The following is a 24,007-nucleotide window of genomic DNA, read 5'->3' as shown; positions in this document are numbered from 1 at the left end:
GAAGTCCACTTTGGCTCATACAATGACGGATGGTGTGATCTGACACTGATGTTCCTTGAGCTTGAAGTTCACCTTTAGGCTATGTGCCCACGTTGTGGATTAGCCTCAGGAATTTTTAGTTCAGATTCTGCATGTCTTGGCAGAAAACGCAGGTGCGGATTTGTTGCGTTTTTTGTGCAGATTTCTTCCGTTTTTTACCCCTGCGGATTTCTATAATGGAATGGGTACAAAAACGCAGATCCGCAAAAAAGAAGTGACATGCTACTTCTTTTAATCCGCAGCTCGGAATTTTCCGCACCATCAGCACAGCATTTTTTTTCTCATTCATTTACATTGTACTGTAAATGACTTGCGGATCTGCAGCGTTTCTGCACGGTAAAAGACGCTGCGGATCCGCAGGAAATGAAGGACCCAATAGCAATTGTATTAGAAAATTAAATCAGACCGGGTGGCCTCTTACCTTAAGGAGTTGTGCACCCCTGAAGAACCCCAGTTGAAGCGTGACAGTTAATGGAACTCTGTGTTGCCGGAGAGTTATCCCAGTATCTCGTACAGCAGGGGTGTCAAACTGCATTCCTCAAGGGCTGCAAACAGGTCATGTTTTCAGGATTTCCTTGTACTGCACAGATGATAATTTAATCACCTACACACATAATGATTACAGCACCTTGTGCAAAGCTAAGGAAATCTTGAAAACACGCATGGTTTGCGGCCCTCGAGGAATGCAGATTGTGGCTATGTGCACACGTCAGGTTTTTTTCCTGACAAAATCCGGAGAAATCTGCCAGAAAATCGCGTTTTTTTCCGCGCGTTTTTCTCGCGTTTTTTGCGCGTTTTTTGCGCTGATTTTTTGCGGATTTTTTGCGTTTTTTTTTTTTTTTTTTTTCCTGAATGCATGAAATCCGCAGAAAATCCGCAAAAAGAATGAGCATGGCCATTCTTTTTGCGGATTGCGTTTTTTTTGCGGAAAAAAACGCATACATCTGCACAAAAAATGCGGAATGCATTCTAAATGATAGGATGCATAATTTGAGCGTTTTTTATGCGGATTTATAGCGTTTTTATCGGGAAAATCCGCAAAAAAAACGCGAAAAATCCGGACGTGTGCACATACCCTGACACCTCTGCCGTACAGGACTTCCTGAGCCGTTCACATGATCCAAAGGGGGCGTTATCCGACGGACATTACCGCAGATCCTCAGCTGCACCAAGGAACAAGAAGTGCCGGTGACCGCCGCCATGTGAGTGTGAATGGCAGATTGCAGCCAATGCTCCTTGATAGCAGATGATTGAGCCCGACCAGCCGTAGATTTAAAGCCAATAGAGCTGCTCCTGCCTCATACCCTCAGGAGGGAAGTAGAAATAGAAGCAAAGAAGATGCTGTCTTAAAGGGAACCTGTCACCCCCCTGGCATCTAAAAGAGACACCTTGTGCAGCAGTAATGCTGCATTCTGTGAAGGTGGCTCTTTTTTGGGGGGTCCCTTCCAATGCGGCAATATCACTTTTTATAATTTGCCCGCCATATCTTTTGTCTGTCCGGGGGGCACGTCTTTTCCCCTCGGACACAAACGCCTCCCAGCCGTCACTCAGCCCCTCCGGCGCCGCCTCCTCTGTTTTCATTAACGGCGCCTGTGCTGTAAGTTCCCATCATGTGATGTGAGTCGAAGGAACTTACAGCGCAGGTGTCGGGGACGTTAATGAAGGCAGAGGAGGTGGCGCACGGAGGGGATGAGTGATGGCTGGGAGGAGTTTGTATCCGGGGAGAAAAGGCGTGCCCCCCGGACAGACTAAAGGTATGGCGGGCAAATTATAACAAGTAATATTGCAGCTTTGGAATGGACCGCCCAAATAAGAGCCACCTTCACAGAATGCAGCATTAGTACTGCACAAGCAGTCTTAGTTAGAAATGCCGGGGGGGGTGACCGGTTTCCTTCAAAGGTTTGTGCATTTATTCTTTAATTGCCTCTCTTTTTTTGCCATAGTGCTCCTTAAGGCCACATTCACACGTTCCTTTTTATCCTGCGGGTTCTCCCGCAGCGGATTTGATAAATCTGCAGGGCAAACCCGCTGCGGTTATCCCTGCAGATTTATCGCGGTTTGTCCTGCGGGTTCCGCTGCGGGATTTACCCCTACTATTGATGCTGCATATGCAGCAATATGCAGCATCAATAGTAGTGTTAAAAATAATAAAATCATGATGATATACTCACCCTCTGACGTCCCGATCTCCTGGGCGTTGCAGGCGGCGGTCCGGTTCCAAAGATGCTGTGCGACCAGGACCTTCGGTGACGTCACGGTCATGTGACCGCGACGTCACCGAAGGTCCTGGTCGCATAGCAAACCTGAGACCGGATGGCCGCGTGCAGCGCTGAGACTTCAGAGGTGAGTATAACATGATTTTTTATTTTAAACCCTTAGCGACCGCCGATACGTCTTTTAACGGTGGCCGCTAAGGGTACTTAATTAACGGCGCTGTGGAAAAAGTAAATAGCGCCCCCCAGAGTCGGATTTTCTCCGGGGTCTCGGCTGCCGGGGGTAGCCGAGACCTCAGAGAACATGATTCGGGGGGTTTTTAACCCACCCCGCATTTGCAATTGCCGGTAATTAACCGTTTACCGGCGGTCGCAAAAAAAAAAAAACGCGATCTCTTTTTAATTACTCTGTCCTCCGATGTGATTGCACATCGGAGGACAGAGAAAAGGGGTCCCAGGTAGCCCCCCCAATACTCACCTATCTCCCCCGATGCTCCTCGTGGCTCCCGGTGGGCGCCGCCATCTTCAAAATGGCGGGCGCAGTGCGCCCGCCGGCCGGCCCCGCGAGAATCTTTGGGGTCTCGGCTGCCGGGGGTAGCCGAGACCCCAAAGAGCATGATCGGGGTCGGTTTTACCGACCCGTTTTGCGACCGCCGGTAAGTAACTGTTTACCGGCGACCGCAAAAAAAAAAGTCAAAGTGTAATTCTCTGTCCTCTGATGTGATCGCACATCAGAGTACAGAGAAATAGGGGGATTCGGGGACCCTGCCATACTCACCTGTGTCCCTGGGTCCTTCTGCTGCTCCTCCTGGCCGCCGGCAAAAGAAAATGGCGGGCGCATGCGCAGTGCGCCCGCCATCTGTCTCCATCTGCCGGCCGGCAGAAGAAGAGCAGTTGGGGCTAAAATTAGGGGTAGGGTAGGGTTAGGGCTAGGGTTAGGGCTAAATTTAGGGGTTAGGGTTGGGGCTAAATTTAGAGTTAGGGTTGGGGCTAAATTTAGGGTTAGGCTTCTTTCACACTTACGTCGGTACGGGGCCGTCGCAATGCATCAGCCCGACATACCGACACACGTTGTGAAAATTGTGCACAACGTGGGCAGCGGATGTAGTTTTTCAACACATCCGCTGCCCAATCTATGTCCTGGGGCGGAGTTACGGCCACGCATGCGCGGTCAGAAATGGCGGATGCAACGTACAAAAAAACGTTACATTGAAGGTTTTTTTGTGCTGACGGTCCGCCAAAACACTGATCCAGTGCACGACAGACGCGACGTGTGGCCATCCGTCACGATCCGTCGGCAATACAAGTCTATGGGCAAAAAACGCATCCTTCGGGCACATTTGCAGGATCCGTTTCTTGTCCAAAACGACGGATTGCGACGGATGCCAAACAACGCAAGTGTGAAAGTAGCCTTAGGGTTAGGGTTGGGGCTAAAGTTAGGGCTAGGGTTGGGGCTAAAGTTAGGGTTAGAGTTTGGATTAGGGTTAGGGTTTGGATTAGGGTTGGTATTAGGGTTAGGGTTGGCATTAGGGTTACGCTTGGGATTAGGGTTAGGTTTGGGATTAGGGTTAAGGTTAGGGTTGTGATTAGGGGTGTATTGGGATTAGGGTTAGGTTTGAGGTTAGGGTTGAGATTAGGATTAGGGGTGTGTTGGATTTAGGGTTTTGATTAGGGTTATGGTTAGGGTTGACATTAGGGTTGTTTTGGGGTAAGGGTTGTGATTATGGTTAGGGTTAGTGATTAGGATTATGGATCAGGTTGGGATTAGGGTTAGGGGTGTGTTGGGGTCAGGGTTGGAGCTAGAATTGGGCGGTTTCCACTGTTTAGGTACATAAGGGGGTCTCCAAACACGATAGCCAATTTTGCGCTCAAAAAGTCAAATGGTGCTCCCTCCCTTCTGAGCTTTGCCGTGCGCCCAAACAGTGGTTTACCCCCACATATGGGGTATCAGCATACTCAGGATAAATTGTACAACAACTTTAGTGGTCCAATTTCCCCTGTTACCCTTGTGAAAATAAAAACTTGGGGGCTACAATATCTTTTTTGTGAAAAAAGAAATATTTTTTATTTTCATGACTCTGCATTCTAAACTTCTGTGAAGCACTTGGGCATTCAAAGTTCTCACCACACATCTAGATAAGTTCCTTGGGGGGTCTAGTTTCCAAAATGGGGTCACTTGTGGGGGGTTACTACAGTTTAGGTACATCAGGGGCTCTGCAATCGCAACATAATGCCCACAGACCATTCTATCAAAGTCTGCATTCCAAAAAGGCGCTCCTTCCCTTCCGAGCTCTGCCGTGCGCCCAAACAGTGGTTTAACCCCACATATGGCGCATCAGCGTACTCGGGATAAATTGGACAACAACTATTGCAGTCCAATTTCTCCTGTTACCCTTGTGAAAATAAAAACTTGGGGGCTACAATATCTTTTTTGTGGAAAAAAAAAATATTTTTTATTTTCACGACTCTGCATTCTAAACTTCTGTGAAGCACTTGGGCATTCAAAGTTCTCACCACACATCTAGATAAGTTCCTTGGGGGGTCTAGTTTCCAAAATGGGGTCACTTGTGGAGGATTTCTACTGGTTAGGTACATCAGGGGCTCTGCAAACGCAACATAATGCCCGCAGACCATTCTATCAAAGTCTGCATTCCAAAACGGCGCTCCTTCCTTCCGAGCTCTGCCGTGCGCCCAAACAGTGGTTTACCCCCACATATGGGGTACCAGCATACTCAGGACAAATTGGACAACAACTTTTGGGGTCCAATTTCTCTTGTTACCCTTGTGAAAATAAAAACTTGGGGGCTACAATATCTTTTTTGTGGAAAAAAAAAATATTTTTTATTTTCACGACTCTGCATTCTAAACGTCTGTGAAGCACTTGGGCATTCAAAGTTCTCACCACACATCTAGATAAGTTCCATGGGGGGTCTAGTTTCCAAAATGGGGTCACTTGTGGGGGATTTCTACTGTTTAGGCACATCAGGGGCTCTCCAAACGCGACATGGCGTCCGATCTCAATTCCAGCCAATTCTACATTAAAAAAGTAAAACGGCACTCTTTCTCTTCCAAGCTCTGCGGTGCGCCCTAACAGTGGTTTACCCCCACATATTGGGTATCGACGTACTCAGAAGAAATTGCACAACAACTTTAGTGGTCTAATTTCTCCTGTTACCCTTGTGAAAATTAAAATTTGTGGGCAAAAAGATCATTTTTGTAGAAAAAATGCGATTTTTATTTTTTCACGGCTCTACTGTTGTGAATTCTGTGGCAGAGCTCCCTCCTGTGGTCACAAGTGGTACTTCGGCAGATTCTCTCTGTGAGCTTCTGTTGGTGGAGGGAAGTGGTACTGCGGCTTCTGAGTTTCCTCCCTCAGGTGATCTGGTGAGGTCGTTAGGTGCTTCTCTACTTAACTCCACCTAATGCTTTGATCCTGGCTTCCTGTCAATGTTCCAGTGTTGGACTTGCTTTTCCCTGGATCATTCCTGTGGCCTGCTGCTCTGCATAGCTAAGTTCTTCTTTGCTATTTGTTTGCTATTTTTTCTGTCCAGCTTGTCTAATTTGTTGCTGGAAGCTCTGGGACGCAAAGGGTGTACCTCCGTGCCGTTAGTTCGGTACGGAGGGTCTTTTTGCCCCCTTTGCGTGGTGTTCTTTAGGGTTTTGTGTAGACCGCAAAGTTACCTTTTCTGTCCTCGATCTGTTAAGAAAGTCGGGCCTCACTTTGCTGAATCTATTTCATCTCTACGTTTGTCTTTTCATCTTAACTCACAGTCATTATATGTGGGGGGCTGCCTTTTCCTTTGGGGTATTTCTCTGAGGCAAGGTAGGCTTATTTTCTATCTTCAGGCTAGTTAGTTTCTCAGGCTGTGCCGAGTTGCATTGGCAGAGTTAGGCGCAATCCACGGCTGCCTCTAGTGTTGTTTGGAGAGGATTAGGGATTGCGGTCTGCAGAGTTCCCACGTCTCAGAGCTCGTTCTATGATTTTGGGTTATTGTTAGATCACTGTATGTGCTCTGACCGCTATGTCCATTGTAGTACTGAATTGCCTTTCATAACACTCTACGTTATAAACTTCTGTGAAGCACATGGGGGTTTAAAGTGCTCACCACACATCTAGATAAGTTCCTTAAGGGGTCTAGTTTCCAAAATGGGGTCACTTGTGGGGGGTTTCTACTGTTTAGGCACATCAGGGGCTCTCCAAACGCGACATGGCGTCCAATCTCAATTCCAGCCAATTCTACATTGAAAAAGTAAAACGGCGCTCCTTCATTTCCAAGCTCTGCCATGCGCCCAAACAGTGGTTTACCCTCACATATGGGATATCGACGTATTCAGGAGAAATCGCACAACAACTTTTGTGGTCTAATTTCTCCTGTTACCCTTGTGAAAATAAGAATTTGTGGGCGAAAAGATCATTTTTGTGTAAACAAAAGCGATTTTTTTATTTTCACGGCTCTACGTTATAAACTTCTGTGAAGCACTTGGGGGTTCAAAGTGCTCACCACACATCTAGATAAGTTCCTTAAGGGGTCTATTTTCCAAAATGGTGTCACTTGTGGGGAGTTTCCACTGTTTAGGCACATCAGGGGCTCTCTAAACGTGACATGGCGTCCGATCTCAATTCCAGCCAATTCTGCATTGAAAAAGTCAAACGGCGCTCCTTCACTCCTAAGTTCTGCGGTGCGCCCAAAAAGTGGTTTACCCCCACATATGGGGTATTGGCGTATTCAGGAGAAATTGCATAACAAAATGTATGGTTACATTTCTGTTTTTACACTTGTGAAAATAAAAAAAATGGTTCTGAATTAAGAGGTTTGCAAAAAAAAGTTAAATGTACATTTTTCCTTCCACATTGTTTCAGTTCCTGTGAAGCACATAAAGGGTTAATAAACTTCTTGAATGTGGTTTTGAGAACCTTGAGGGGTGTAGTTTTTAGAATGGTGTCACACTTCATTATTTTCTATCATATAGACCCCTCAAAATGACTTCAAATGTGATGTGGTCCCTAAAAAAAAATGGTGTTGTAAAAATGAGAAATTGCTGGTCAACTTTTAACCCTTATAACTACCTAACAAAAAAAAATTTTGTTTCCAAAATTGTGCTGATGTAAAGTAGACATGTGGGAAATGTTATTTATTAACTATTTTTCATGACATATCTCTCTGATTTAAGGGCATAAAAATACAAAGTTTGAAAATTGCAAAATTTTAAAGATTTTCGCCATATTTCCGTTTTTTTCATAAATAATCGCAAGTAATATCGAAGAAATGTTACCACTAACATGAAGTACAATATGTCACGAAAAAACAATCTCAGAATCAGCGGGATCCGTTAAAGCGTTCCAGAGTTATAACCTCATAAAGTGACAGTGGTCAGAATTGCAAAAATTGGCTCGGTCATTAAGTACCAAATTGGCTCTGTCACTAAGGGGTTAATTCTTTTTTTTAATACAAATATGGTTCCCGGTGCCTGGAGGAGAGTCTCCTCTCCTCCACCCCGGGTATAACCCGCACATTATCCGCATTACTTCCCGCATGGTGGGCACAGCCCCATGCGGGAAGTAAGCGGATCAATGCATTTCTATGGGTGCAGAATCGCTGCGATTCTGCACAAAGAAGTGACATGGTCCTTCTTTTTTTCCGCAGCAATTCAGCGCGGTTTTTTTCGGGTTTTTCCGCATCATGTGCACTGCGGTTTCTGTTTTCCATAGGGTAACATTGTACTGTACCCTGCATGGAAAACAGCTGCGGACTCGCAGCGGCAAAATCGCCGCGGTTCCGCAGTAAAAACCGCATAGTGTGAACATGGCCTAAGACCACATCTTTGCTTCTAGAAGTTTTTCTTTTGTTACCATTCGTATTATCCGTCTGATTTATCATCAATTTGTATACAGGCCCAATCACTGATTCCAAGATTGTAGACACCTCTGATCCTAGTTAGTGGACACCCCTTGATTTAAAATGCCCCTTTTGTCACATTATTTTCAGGGGTACCATCATTTTTGTCCAGGCCTATTTCATGAGTTTTAATTTTTTTTTTTTTAATTCTGTGGAACCATGTCTGACGTTAATTTGTTCATTTTCATAGATCTTTGATTTGTTATTAGTTTTGTCAGATTCAAGTTATTTATGTGACCATTGTGGGTTTTTCAATCATTAAACGAGGTGTACGAACAATTTTGACCACGTGTTTATAATATTTATTATGTTAACTAGGGGTAAGGTCACTGAGGGACAGCGATCTGTCAGCAGTCTTCAGTATGAATAGCTAATCAGAGCACCACATAAAGCCCCCCCACGGGCCTCCCGAAGCACGGGCATATCATTAACTCAAAACTTAAATTGCAGACTAAACAACAACCATAAGATGGATTTCATATCATTTTAATCAGTATAACGGCGCCAACCTGACACTGTCTGTAGTTTACTGTGCACAATTCTGCTGACAGGTTCCCTTTAAATAAAAAAGAACCTATAAATATTTGCGATCTTTGAACTCGTAATGAATTGAAGAATCATAATGGCAGGTCAGTTTTAGCATGTAGCGAGCATGGTACAAAAAATAATTGTGGAATTGCAATTTCACCATGCTTTGAATTTTTTTTCCCATTTTTCAATACTTAATATGGTAAAACCAATGAAGTCGTTCAAAAGTACAACTCATCCTGCAAAAAACAAGCCCTCACACGGCCATATTGACTGAAAAATAAAAAGGTTATGGCTCTGGGAAGAAGGAAAGCAGAAAACTGAAAACCACCAAGGTTTTGAAAGGGTTAAAGTAATACCCTATACAAGACACACAAACTGGAGTACTGCAGAGTCGGTAAGCCAAACCTCCAATTTCTCAATTTGCCTAATCAACGGCTCAGACTCTGACTCTACAGCAGTGCCTCACTATTGAGCACGTACATAAAGTGCAGTACAGATTCAAATATAATTTGTAAAGCGCTGCGGAATATGTTGGCGCTATATAAATAAAATTATTATTTTATTATTAACTAAAAGCCGAGATCCTTAGATCAGAAATAGAACTGACATTTATAGGACATTTCATAACTTTCCCAATTTCTTAAGAAAAAATTTACATCACATACTGCATTTTACTACTGTACCAATTTCTTATATATTTTAGGAGTCCCCAGCCCTGGTATGAACTTAAAGGGAATCTGTGAGCAGCTTTTGCTACCTGATCTGAGAGCAGCCTGATGTAGGCAAAGAGAAGCTGAATCCAACAATGTATCACTTAGATTACTGGGTGCAGCCGTTCTCACACAGGGAGAGTTTTTGGATTTAGCAATGAAGCAGAGCTGAGAATGCTAACTACACCCCCAACAGGCTCTTATATACTATATATATATATAGACAGTGAGGTACTTATCACAGGAGGAGGCATCGCAGGACTAGGAGGCAGGAACTGCTGTGTCTGAGCAATGATAAGTGTTGCGCATGTGATTGTGGAACTATTGTGCCACAGTCCGAGGAGAACCTGTGGGGCCTAAATAAACAACCACTGGGTTCTTCAACAGAGCCCCTGAATTTCTGTTTTTTGTTCATTCTGCCTCCCTTAAATCGAATGTCATCTGACCGAAAATAGTACCAATAAAAACATCTACTCATCCCACAAAAAACAATCTCTCAAATGACTGTCAGCCGTAATATGGAAAAATTATAGCTTTAAAAATATAACCATTCAAAAAACTTGTTTTTGCAATAAAAAGATCTTTTTAGTGTGTAACAAAAGCCAATTATAAAACTCAATATAAATCTGGTATCGCTGTAATCGCACCGACCTGAAGAATAAAGTCGCTTAATCACTTATACCACATGAGGAACAGCGTAACAAATAAATAAAGCCAATTCTTCAACTGCTGATAATTTGTTCATTCCGCCTCTGAAAGATCGCAGTAAGGCACGGCACACATGCAGTATATCTTACTTTCTGCGCTGAGCGCTTACACTGGGTTTTTTGTGTAAATCTCTGAAATATGTGATTCAGATGAAACCTCTGGTGGAGGATTACCTATAATAAGGTAGATGGAGGCAGTATGGATGCTGTCTGACCTGTGATCCAGCAGTGTCTGTCTTTTTAGGCATCCATAAAAGCGCGGTCTGCCATAGTTCTATGCACTCTTGAAAAGAAGAACTCAGCTGAACAGAAGCCAGACAGTCCAGAGTTAGGCCTGTCCCACACATCCAGATAATTCCGGTACCGGATAAATCGGTACCGGAATTATCCGTGTCCGTGTGCTCACGTGACACATCAGTGTGGCACACGTGCGGCATCCGTGTGCCGACTGGGTACCACACGCATCGTGCAGGAGACAGCGCTACAGTTGAGCGCTGTCCCCTACATCTGGTGCTGAAGCCGCCATTCATTTCTTCTCTCCAGCAGCGTTCGCTGGAGAGAAGATATGAAAAAAATTTTTTATTTTTTGTTGTTTAAAAAAAAAGATCCATGTCCCCAACCCCCTCCCACCCCCTGTGCGCCCCCCCCCCCCCCCCCCCCGCTGGTAATAAAATACTTACCCGGCTCCCTCGCTGCTTCCTCTCCTAGCCGCAGCTTCTGTATGAGCCGTCACGTGGTCCCGCTCATTACAGTGATGAATATGCTGCTCCACCCCTAGGGGGGATCTTTTTTTTAAACACCAAAAAAAGATTTTTCATATCTTCTCTCCAGCGAACGCTGCTGGAGAAAAGAAATGAATGGCGGCTTCAGCACCACACTGGGGGGACAGCGCTTACTGTAGCGCTGTCTCCTGCACGGCACACGGACAGCATCCGTGTGCGGTACGTGTTTTACACGGACCCATTGACTTTAATGGGTTTGTGTAATACGTGCGCTCCCACGAACACTGACATGTCTCCATGTTTTTCAAACGGACACACGGTCCATGAAAACACGCTGACATGTGCAGAGACACATTGATTTTAATCAAGTCAGTGTCTCCGGTACGTGAGGAAACTGTCACCACACGTACCGGAGCCACTGATGTGTGAAACCGGCCTAACTCTGCTGCCTCATTATAGTGAATGGATCCCTCGGGGGTTTCATCTGATTCACGTCACTCAGCGATTTAGATTGAAACCCCAAAGTAAGTGCTCAGCATAGGGCGCAGATAAATGTGATCCCAAATGTTATGTAAAATTTTCAAAAAAAAAAGCTTCAACTCAATTCACAAAAAAGCAAGTCCTCACTCAGATCTGTCATCTGTCAGTGGATATATGGGGGGGCTTCCATGTTACTGGTAGTACAAAGGCTGTGGAAAAGCTAAATGGTTCCCAATCCCCCAAAGGTAATTCTGCGCTCCCAAATGCCCCCCCCCCCTCCCCCCTTCTGCGCTCCAGTGTGCATAGACCACCTTTAGAGTCCACATGTTTGGCAGGGGTATAATTTCTACAATGGGGTCTCTTGAGCGGGTATTCTTTTCTGCTACCTCTTAGGGGCTCTGTATATGGAGTTTGCAAACAATTCTAGGGAAATCTGCCCTCCAGTAGACAAATAACGCTCCTTCCCCCCAACCCCCCCCCCCCCCCCCCAAGTCTGTGGCTAAGCAGTACTGTACAGGGTATAGGGCAGAGGTCTCAAACTGCATTCCTCAATGGCTGCAAACTGGTCATGTTTTCAGGATTTCCTTCTACTGCACAGGTGATAATTTAATCACTTACACACATAATGATTACAGCACCTTGTGCAATGCTAATGAAATCTTGCAAACACGTATGGTTTGCGGCCCTCGAGGAATGCAGTTTGAGACCCCTGGTATAGGGTATCTTTACATTCAGCAGAAATTGTGGGACAAATTTTATTCTTCTTTTTACCCATTTTCCCTTGTAAAAATGTAAAATATTTGTCCGTAAAAATAAAAAATAATATTTTTTCTCAAAAATGAACTTTTCGCCCCCAATTTTTTATTTTCCCAAGTGTATCAGAAGAGATTGTACCCCAAAAGTTGTTGTGCAATTTGTCCTGAGTACGCTGATACCCCATATGTGGGGGTAAACCACTGTTTTGGTGCATGGCAGAGCTTGGAAGGGAAGGAGCGCCGTTTGACTTTTCAATGCAAAATTGGCTGGAATTGAGATGGGACGCCATGTTGCGTTTGGAGAACCCCTGATGTGCCTAAACATTGAAACCCCCCCACAAGTGACACCATTTTGGAAAGTAGACCCCCTATGGATCTTATCTAGATATGTTGTGAGAGCTTTGAACCCCCAAGTGTTTCACTACAGTTTATAACGCAGAGCTGTGAAAATAATCTTTTTTTTTTCACAAAAATTATTTTTAGCCCATAGTTTTGTATTTTCCCAAGGGTAACAGGAGAAATTGGACCCCAAAAGTTGTTGACCAATTTGTATGGAGTACGCTGATACCCAATATGTGGGATGGGGGGGGAGCCACCGTTTGGGCGCATGGCAGAGCTCGGAAGGGAAAGAGCCATTTGGAATGCAGACTTAGATGGATTGGCCTGCAGGCATCACATTGCATTTGCAGAGCCCCTGATGTACCTAAACAGTAGAAACCCCCCACAAGTGACCCCATATTGAAACCTAGACTCCCCAAGAAACTTATCTAGATGTGTAGTGAGAACTTTGAACCCCCAAGTATTTCACTACAGTTTATAACGCAGAGCCGTGTAAATAAAAAATCATTTGTGTCCCACAAAAATGTTTTTTTAGCCCCCAAATTTTTATTTTCCCACGGGTAACAAGGGAAATTGGACCCCAGAAGTTGTTGTCCAATTTGTCCTGAGTATGCTGATACCCCATATGTTGGGGTAAACTCCTGTTTGGACGCACGGGAAAGCTCGGAAGGGAAAGAGCACTGTTTTACTTTTTCAACGCAGAATTGGCTGGAATTGAGATCGGACGCTATTTTGCATTTGGAGAGCCCTGATGTGCCTAAACAGTGGAAACCCCGAATTCTAACTCAAACTCTAACCCAAACACACCCCTAATCCCAACCACACCCCCAACCCTAACCACACCCCTAACTCAAACACACCCCTAATCCCAACCATAACCCTAACCACACCCCTAACACTGGCACACCCCTAATCCCAACCGTAAATGTAATCCCAACCCTAATGGGAAAATGGAAATAAATACATTTTTTTTATTTTTTCTATTTTTCCCTAACTAAGGGGGTGATGAAGGGGGGTTTGATTTACTTTTATAGCTGGCTTTTTTAGCGGATTTTTATGATTGGCAGCTGTCACACACTAAAAGATGCTTTTTATTGCAAAAAATATTTTTTTGTGTTCCCACATTTTGAGAGCTATAATGTTTCCATATTTTGGTCCACAGAGTCACGTGAGGTCTTGTTTTTTTGCGGGACGAGTTGATGTTTTTATTGGTAACATTTTCGGGCACGTGACATTTTTGATCGCATTGTATTCCGATTTTGTGAGGCAGTATGACCAAAATCCAGCTATTCATGAAGTTTTTTTTTGAGGGGGAGGGAAGCGTTAATACCGTTCTGCGTTTGGTAAAATGGATGAAGCAGTTTTATCCTTCGGGTCAGTACGATTACAGCGATACCTCATTTAGATTATTTTTTTATGTTTTGGCGCTTTTATACGATAAAAACTATTTTATGTAAAAAAGAATTATTTTTGCATGGCTTTATTCTAAGGACTATAACTCTTATTTTTTCACTGATGACGCTGTATGGCGGCTCATTTTTTGCGGGACAAGATGACGTTTTCAGCGGTACCATGATTATTTATATCTGTCTTTTTGATCGCATGCTATTCCACTTTTTGTTCAGCGGTATGATAATAAAGGGTTGTTTTTTGCCTCGTTTTTAAAAAAAAAAATTTACGGTGTTCACTGAAGGGGTTAACTAGTGGGACAGTTTTATAGGTCGCAGCGATACTAAATATGTGTACTTTTATTGTTTTTCTTTTATTTAGATAAATACATTTCTTTATGGGAACAATATATTTTTTTTTTCTTTATTTAGGAATTTTTATTTTTTTTTACACATGTGAATATTTTTTTTTTTTTACTTTATAACATTGCCCCGGGATGGGGGGGGCATAATTTTATGGGGTTAGATCGCTGATCTGACACTTTGCAGAGCACTGTGTCAGATCAGCGATCTGACAAGCAGGGCTGCAGGCTTACCAGCGCTTGCTTTGAGCAGGCTCTGGAAAGCCACCTCCCTAAAGGAAACTTATGCAGCCCCGCGTCCATTTTGGATCCGGGGCCTGCAGGGAGGAGACGCTCGGTACCAGGTGAGCACATCGCCTTGTACCGAGGGTCTCAGGGAAGCCCGCAGGGAGCCCCCTCCCTGCGCGATGCTTCCCTATGCCCCTGGAACGCTGCGATCATGTTTGATCGCAGTGTTCCGGGGGTTAATGTGCCAGGGGCGGTCCGTGACCGCTCCTGGCACATAGTGCCGAATGTCAGCTGCGATAGTCAGCTAACACTCGGCCGCGCTCCCCCCGTGAGCGCAGCTGATCGCGCTGGACGTACTATCCCATCACTGGGAATTAAGTCCCAGGTCACCTTGACGGGATAGTACGTCTAAGGGGTTAAGGGAAAAATGTTATTTTTTTATTTTCTTGGCTCTTCAATATAAACTTCGGTGTAGCACCTGAGAGTTGTAGGTGATCTCCACATATCTACATACAGTTATATAAAAAAGTTTGGGCACCCCTATTAATTTTAAGCTTAATATTTTATAAAAATTGTTTTTTTTGCAAGTTATTTCAGTTTTATATATCTAATAACTGTTGGACACAGTAATGTTTCTGCCTTGAAATGAGGTTTATTGTACTAACAGAAAATGTGCAATCTGCATTCAAACAAAATTTGACAGGTGCATAAGTATGGGCACCCCACCAGAAAAGTGACATTAATATTTAGTAGATCCTCCTTTTGCAAAAATAACAGCCTCTAGTCACTTCCTGTAGCTTTTAATGAGTTCCTGGATTAAGGTATTTTTGACCATTCCTCTTTACAAAACAATTCCAGTTCAGTTAAGTTTGATGGTCGCCGAGCATAGACAGCCCTCTTCAAATGATCCTTCAGATGTTCAATGATATTCAGGTCTGAGGACTGGGGTCGCCATTCCAGAACAATGTAATTGTTCCTCTGCATGAATGCCTGAGTAGATTTGGAGCGGTGTTTTGGATCATTGTCTTGCTGAAAGATCCATCCCCTGCGTAACTTCAACTTTGTCACTGATTCATGAACATTATTGTCAAGAATCTGCTGATACTGAGAGGAATCCATGCGTCCCTCAACTTTAACAAGATTCCCGGTGCCGGCATTGGCCACACAGCCCCAAAGCATGATGGAACCTCCACCAAATTTTACTGTGGGTAGCAACTGTTATTCTTGGAATGCTGTGTTTTTTGGCCGCCATGCATGACGCCTTTTTGTATGACCAAACAACTCAATCTTGGTTTCATCAGTCCACAGGACCTTCTTCCAAAAAGAAATTGGCTTCTCCAAATGTGCTTTTGCATACCTCAGCCGACTCTGTAGCGTGCTTGCAGAAACGGCTTGTTTCGCATAACTCTCCCATACAGCTTCTCCTTGTGCAAAGTGCGTTGTATAGTTGACCGATGCACAGTGACACCATCTGCAGCAAGTTGATGCTGCAGCTCTCTGGAGGTAGTCTGAGGATTGTCCTTGACTGATCTCACCATTCTTCTTCTCTGCCTTTCTGATGTTTTTCTTGGCCTGCCACTTCTGGCCTTAACAAGAACTGTACCTGTGTTCTTCTATTTCCTTACTATGTTCCTCACAGTGGAAATTGACAGGTTAAATCTCTGAGACAGCTTTTTGTATCCTTCCCCGAACAACTATGTTGAATAATCTTCGTTTTCAGATCATTAGACAGTTGTTTTGAGGAGTCCATGATGCCACTCTTCAGAGGAGATTCAAACAGGAGAACAACTTGCAAGTGGCCACTTTGAGTAGCTTTTCTCATGATTGCATACACCTGGCTATGAAGTTCAAAGCTCAATGAGGTTAGAAAACCCAAAAAAAGTGCTTTAGTAAGTCACTAAAAAGTAGGTAGGAGTATTTAAAACAAGAAAATGATAAGGGTGCTCATACTTATGCACCTGTCAAATTTTGTGTGAATGCAGATTGCACATTTTCTTTTAGTACAATAAACCTCATTTCAAGGCAGAAACATTACTGTGTCCAACAGTTATTAGATATATGAAACTGAAATAGCTGTTGCAAAAAAAACAATTTTTATAAAACATTTAGCTTAAGATTAATAGGGGTGCCCAAACTTTTTCATATAACTGTAAGCTCCTTGAGAGATCTAGTTTACAAATATAGTGTCACTTGTGGGGGAAGGGGGGGGGTTCTACTGTTTAGGCACATCAAGGCACTCCAAACTTGATATGGCATTCGATGTCGATTCCAGACAGTTTTGTGTTCAAAAAGTCAAACCTTGCTACTTCACTTCCGAGCGCTGCTGTACACCCAAACAGTGGTTTTCCCCCACATATGGGGTATTTTTGGGGTCCTGTTACACATGTGAAAATTAAAAAATTTGAGGCAAAAAGATCATTTTTGTGGAAAAAAATTTGTTTTTGTTTTTTTTTTTGATTTTCACTGTTCTACGTTATAAACTTATGTGACTCCCCTGGAGGTTCAAGGTGCTCACCACACATCTAGAAGTTCCTTCAGGGGTCTAGCTTCTAAAATTGTGTCACTTGTGGGAGGTTTCCACTGTTTAGGTAAATCAGGGTCTCTCCAAATGCGACATGGTGTCCGTTCTCGATTCAAAACTATTTTACATTGAGGCTATGTGCACACGTTCAGGAGTTTTCTCGTTTTTTCAGCAGTTTTCCACGGGAAAAACGCTTAAAAAACGCATACCTAAGCATCCCATCATTTGTAATGCATTCTGCAATTTTTGTGCACATGATGCGTTTTTTTCCGCAAAAAAAAAACGCATTGCGGTAAAAAACGCATCATGTTCTTTAATTTTGCGGATTTTTCACGTTTTTGCCGCTATTTTATGCATTGGGAATCTCCAGAAAAAAAACGCGTCAAAAACGCATGCGGATTTCCTGCAGAAAAAGTCCGGTTTTGTTCAGGAAAATTCTGCAGAAATTCCTGACGTGTGCACATAGCTTTAAGAAGTCAAATGATGCTACATTCTTTCCCAGCCCTCCTGTGCACCCAAACAGTGGTTTTCCTCCACACCTGGGGTATCAGTGTACTCAGGAGAAATTGCAGAACAAATATCAGGGTCTAATTTGTCTGAATATCTTTATGAACATAAATAAATTGGGTCTTAAGTAAAAAATTTTGTGAAGAAAATTTAAATGTTTATTTTTTTCCTTCTACATTGCTTCAGTTCCTGTGAAACACCTGAAGGGTTATTTGGGTATTTTCTGCCATATAGGCCCCTTAACCCCTTTCCAACATTGGGCATAATAGTATGCCGATGTCAGACTTACTCCCTTTGGGGCTCCGGTGCTGAGCCCACATCTTTTCCGGCACATCTCAGCTTTTTGAACAGCTGACATTTGCCTCTAACAGCCGTGGGTGGAATCGCGATCCACCCGCGGATGTTAACTAGTTAAATGCCGCTGTCAATCTATCGCACTTCCGGCAAGCACATCGGAAATCCCGCCCATCGGTGAGCCCATCATGTGATCGCGGTTCACCGATGGGTTGGCATGACAACTAGAGGTCTCCAATAGACCTCTATGGTTGTCACTGCTGTATTGCTATGAGCTTCACCTGGTGGTCGGTGCTCATAGCAAGTGAATATTTCTGCTATATTCAGGCGATCTGATCATCGCCTGTATGTAGCAGAGCCCATCGGATAATGGAAGCTTCGAGTCTCCCGTGGAGTCTATTGAAGCACGCCATGTTAAAAAAAAAAAAATGTTTTTAAAAAATAAAACAAATATAAAAGTTTAAATCACCCCTCATTCATAATATAACAATAAAAAACATACACATATTTGGAATTGCCCAATCTATCAATCCCCCCCAAAAAAATAACCCGATAGCTAAACGGTGTAACGGGGGGAAAAAAGTCAAAACACCAGAATTATGGGTTTTTTTGGTTGCAGCAACATTGCATTAAAATGCAGTAACGGGTGATCAAAAGATCGTATCTTCACCAAAATGGTATCATTAAAAATGTCAGCTTGGCATGCAAAAAAATTATCCTTCACCCAACCTGAGATCACCAAAAAAGGAGAAGCTACAGGTATCGGAAAATGGCACAATTTTTTTTTATGTACAAACTTTTGAATTTTTTTCACCACCTAAGTAAAAAAAGAACCTAGACATGTTTGGTGTCTATGAACTCACAATAACCTGGAGTTTTAGCATTTCGTGAACATGTACAAAACAACTGAGGGATTGCACTTTTTGTGCAAGTTCACCACACTTGGAATTTTTTCCCATTTTCCAGTACACGATATGTTAAAACCAATGATACCGTTCAAAAATACAACTTGTCCCGCAAGAAACAATCCCTCACATGGTCATTTTGGCCAAAAAATAAAAAAGTTATGGCTCTGTGAAGAAGGGGAGCAAAAAATGAAAATACTAAATCAAAAATACCTCTGGTCGTTAGAGGGAACCTGTCACCCTGAAAATCGCGGGTGAGGTAAGCCCACCGGCATCAGGGGCTTATCTACAGCATTCTGTAATGCTGTAGATAAGCCCCCGATGTTACCTGAAAGAGGAGAAAAAGACGTTAGATTATACTCACCCAGGGGCGGTCCCGCTGCTGGTCCGGTCGGATGGGCGTCTCTGGTCCGCTGCGGCGCCTCCCATCTTCATTCCAAGAAGTCCTCTTCTGATCTTCAGCCACGGCTCCGGGGCAGGCGTACTTTGTTTTTTATTTTCATGCCAATACATTCTAAACTTCTGTGAAGCACCTGGGGGTTCAAAGTGCTCACCACACAGCTATCTAAGTTCCTTAAAGCGTCTAGTTTCCAAAATGGGATCACTTGTGGCGGTTTTCCACTGTTTAGGTACATCAGGGGCTCTCCAAACGCGACATGGTGTCCGATCTCAATTCTAGCCAATTTTGGTTTGAAAAAGTCAAATGGTGCTCCTTCCCTTCCGAGCCCTGTCGTGCGCCCAAACAGTGGTTTTCCCCCACATATGGGGTATCAGTGTATTCAGGAGAAATTGCACAACAACTTTAGTGGTCCATTTTCTCGTTTTACACTTGTGAAGATAAAAAAATTGTTGCTAAAAGATCATTTTTGGGGAAAAATTGGATTTTTTATTTTCACGCCTCTACGTTCTAAACTTCGGTGAAGCACCTGGGGGTTCAAAGTGCTCACCACACATCTAGATAAATTCCTTGAAGGGTCTAGTTTCCAAAATGAGGTCACTTGTGGCAGTTTTCCACTGTTTAGGCACATCAGGGGCTCTTCAAACGCGACATGACGTTCAATCTCAATTCCAGCCAATTTTGGTTTGAAAAAGTCTAACGGCGCTCCTTCCCTTCCGAGCCCTGCCGTGTGCCCAAACAGTGGCTTTCCCCCACATATCAGTGGTATCCGTGTATTCAGAAGAAATTGCACAACAACTTTAGTGGTCCATTTTCTCCTTTTACCCTTGTGAAAATAAAAAAAATTGTTGCTAAAAGATCATTATGTGAAAAAAAAGTTAAATGTTCATTTTTTCCTTCCACATTCCGTTAATTCCTGTGAAGCATCTGAAGGGTTATTAAACTTCTTGAATGTGGTTTTGAGTACCTCGAGGGGTGTAGTTTTTAGAATGGTGTCACTTTTGGGTATTTTAAATCATATAAGCCCCTCTAAGTGACTTCAAATGTGATGTGGTCCCTAAAAAATGGTTTTGTTATGTTTGTTGAAAAAATGAGAAATCGCTGTTTAACTTTTAACCCTTATAACTCCCTAACAAAAAAAAAAAAATTGGTTCCAAAATTGTGCTGATGTAAAGTAGACATGTGGGAAATGTTAAGTCTCTGATGCAAGGGTATAAAAATTCAAAGCTAGAAAATTTCAAAATTTTCACCAAATTTACGTTTTTTTCACAAATAAACGCAAGTAATATCAAAGAAATTTTGCCACTATCATAAATTAAAATATGTCACGAGAATACAGTGTCAGAATCACCAGGATCCGTTGAAGTGTTTCAGTGTTATTACCTCATAAAGTGACAATGGTCCGAATTGTAAAAATTGGCCCTGTCACTTAGGTGAAAACAGGCTTCGGGGTGAAGGGGGTAATGAACATAGTAACAAAGCCAAACAAAAAACAAGGGTGGGATTGCACTTTTTTGCAATTTCACCGCACTTGGAGTTTTTTTCCCTTTTTCTAGTACACGACATGGTAAAACCAATGGTGTCGTTCAAAAGTACAACTTGTCCTGCAGAAAACAAACCATCACATGGCCATTTTGATGCAAAAATTAGTATTATTTATTTATATAGCACCATTAATTCCATGGTGCTGTACATGGGAGCGGGTTACATCAAAATACAAATATCACTTACAGTAAACAAAACTAACAATGACAGACTGATACAGAGGGGCGAGGACCCTGCCCTTGCGGGCTTACATTCTACAGGATGGTGGGAAAGGGGACAGTAGGTTGAGGGTTGCAGGAGCTCCGGTGTTGGTGAGGCGGTAGCTTCGGTAGTGATGAGGCGGCAGCGGGGTCAGTGCAGGTTGTAAGCTTTCCTTAAGAGGTGGGTTTTCAGGTTCCGTATGTGGTTGATAGTCGGATGTGTTGGGTAAAGAATTCCAGAGGATGGAGGATATTCGGGAGAATAAAAAAAGTTATGGCTCTGGGAAGGAGGGGAGTGAAAAATGAAAAAAAGCTCCGGGGGGTTAAGGGGTTAAAATGATATCACTTTAGGTTTTCCAATATATAGGACTTCCAGTCACTTCAAACCTGGATAGGTCTCTAAAAAAAAAAAAAATTGTCCTTGAAAAATTACTGCAAAACCTAAAATATTTGTGCCGGGTATTGATGCAAGAGACTCCTGCGGGTTTCTCACATTGCACTCGCAAGTGTGACCCCGGCCTTAAAGGGATAATCATTCACAGTTTGAAAATTGCTAATTTTTTTTTACATTTTCGGCAAATTTTTGATATTTCTTATAAATAAACAGAAAACATATTGACCTAAATTTATCATCATAAATTATGAGCCATGAAAAATTACAATCTCAAAATCACTGGGATTTGTTGAAGCGTTCCAGAGTTATTACCATGTAAAGTGACATTGGTCAGATTTTAAACATTTGGCCCGGTCGCTAAGGGGTTAACCACGCTTTGTGCTTACACACATTAGTTCTGATATTGCAGTATCTTTTCTACAAGGTGGTAACTCTTCTGGGTAAAATGGAGCGCATTAGGAGCTCGCCTCTTCATGCCAACATCTCCACTGCGATGGACCGTTACTTACAGGCGATTAACAATGTTCATACCCAACGCAAGAATGAGATTATGAATACCTCAAATCATCACCAGAGGCATGGGAGACCTCGCCAGAATGACAACAGAGGTAAAATTTTAAAAAAAAGCAATTGAGAAAGATATTTATACCCAATAATCACATATCTAAACTGCAGAAATGTAATAGCTTTCTTCTCTCAAAACAGATATCTTCATCCTCGCTTCTTCAGTTGGAGAAATGGCTATGGCAACACGTAAGGCCCGAACAGCGTTTTGGTGTGCCTTGCAGATGACTTTGCCCAAGTCACCACCTGCACAAAGTACTGGTGGAGTGGATATTGCAGCTTGTTGGAAAGTCGCATGATCAGAATTGTGTATTTTAATTTAGCAAAGGAAATGTCCCTGATAACACCCAAGGTTGGATTTTTGCCTCAACTCCTGGTGTTCCCTCTTTCCTTCTGGTGCTGTTTAAACTCAAGTCACATCATATTTTTTCCTCTTATTTCTGAATATACATCTTGTATTTCTGATATAGACGCTAAACATATGGCAATAATGTATGCAATTTTTTTGCATAGAGTTCTGTGTTTCCCATGCACTTCCATTTGTAAGAAAACAAAACACTACAGCATATGCTAGTATTACACAGAATGAAGGAGAAATAACGAGATGAGAGGCTAGCTTTACTGTGTCCTCCATCTTTCATTATGTCTTCTGACCTGGATGTACTTTGCACAGACCATCTGTTGCCATCAGTCCTCCCCAAATGGCAATGGAAGAAGCCACCAGTAGCAGTGGTTCTAGGAAAAAGAGTCACCAGGAGATGAGAGGGAGCAACAAGAGTCTTGGCAGAACTGGTAGTCTGTTCGTTCTCTTGCGTTATGTTAGTTTATCAAGATGGACCAAAATCACTTATTAGTTTACTTCTTGTTTTAGTAAAAGGGGAGTAGGGCAGTAGAATTAAGTACATTAAAATATAACTACTGTGAAATACTAATGGAAATGCGGTTACCCCCAATTTTTAAGAATATTTACATCTGAACTATATTAAGAAATCTAGGTAGTTAAGCTCTCCGGTTACTCATCTTTTAGTTCTATTCTGCTGAGAAGTTTGGCCAATCCAGTTCTTTTTGAAAAAAAAGTACAACTGTACAATCAATGAAGGCCCTAATATTTTAATGTTTTTTAACGTGCACAAAATCTTCCATTTGACTCCTTACCTGGCAGATCCGCTCTGCTTCAGGCAAGTTATCACAGCAGATATTACTGCCTTTACATAGCCAAAATACATGGGCCTCACATATTTCAATTACTGTAAATTGCCTAAAGGAATTACCTGCAGCAACCAGTCAGATAATTATTTTTTCCCTAACTTGTACTAGAGGCCAGAATGTGTATGGTTGCAGTGTTGAACTGCTACACACCTGCATTAATTGTTGACATGAAAACCTTCATGTTTCTCCTATGATCCGTGACCGGAAGTTTAGTTGCCCATTTACATGGAAACGGGCACCAACATTGTAATCCATCATTCAGTTGCAGATGTATTTAAAGGATCAGAGTATTTATTTCTTCACATTCTTGAAACTTTATAAAATAAAAATCTTCCAATCCCATTTTAGATGACTGATTATACAGAACAAGAACAATGATTCAGCAAACCATGCTTCTAGAGAGTATGCAATGAATAGTCTTCTATTATTCCATGCAGAATTGCATTTTATCAGTTTTTAATTACAAAGCAATCAGTTCTACCATATAATCTGGGTAAGCAGAAACGATAATTGTGCCCTTGGTGTGGCTTAATAAAAGTGCCTCTATTAAACAGCCACTTCTGGTTAACTAAATGCAATGGTCTTGTTGTTCTCAAGACCAAGTTCACACTTAGCAGTGCCTTATTACACCTCTTTACTAGTGATGAGCGAGTGTACTCGTTGCTCGGGTGGTCTCTGAGGATTTGTAACTGCCCGGAGATTTTTTGTTGACGCAGCTGCATGATTTACGGCTGCTAGCCAGCCTGAGTACATGTGGGGGATGCCTGGTTGCTAGGGAATCCCCACATGTATTCAAGCTGTCTATCAGCTGTAAATCATGCAGCTGCGTCAACAAAAAATAAATCGCTGAGCACTTACAAATACTCAGACCACCCGAGCAACGAGTACACTCGCTCATCACTACTCGTCCACTGACACCATGTGTTGGCACATTGGTTGCTGCACTACATATTCTCCCAAATGTGGTCCCATATACCTACTAATAACATCTTTCTACTGAGATACTTCTGGGGCCAGAAGCACTAAGACCACCAACTGTGAACTAGTCTTTAGCTGAAACTGAGCAAGATCAGGACAACGCTGTAGTTGGTGAAGTCAAA

General features: G+C 42.8%; 1 protein-coding gene across 1 annotated transcript in view; it reads left to right on the top strand.

The window, feature by feature from the left end:
* The window catches only part of MEIOC (meiosis specific with coiled-coil domain), a 195,194-nt gene extending 172,930 nt beyond the window's left edge, over nt 1-22,264 (top strand). The window contains exons 5-6 of the mRNA XM_069754881.1: nt 21,559-21,742; nt 21,840-22,264. Coding sequence (XP_069610982.1) covers nt 21,559-21,742; nt 21,840-21,997 — 342 coding nt within the window. The 3' untranslated portion in view covers nt 21,998-22,264. The remainder of the gene's footprint in view (nt 1-21,558; nt 21,743-21,839) is intronic.
* The last annotated feature ends 1,743 nt before the right edge of the window (nt 22,265-24,007 follow it).

This window comes from Ranitomeya imitator, chromosome 2 (genome assembly GCF_032444005.1).
Source record: "Ranitomeya imitator isolate aRanImi1 chromosome 2, aRanImi1.pri, whole genome shotgun sequence".
In the NCBI taxonomy this organism is placed as follows: Eukaryota; Metazoa; Chordata; class Amphibia; order Anura; family Dendrobatidae; genus Ranitomeya; species Ranitomeya imitator.
The sequence above is the reverse complement of the archived record's forward strand: the minus strand, read 5'-3'. Positions and strand labels throughout refer to the sequence as shown.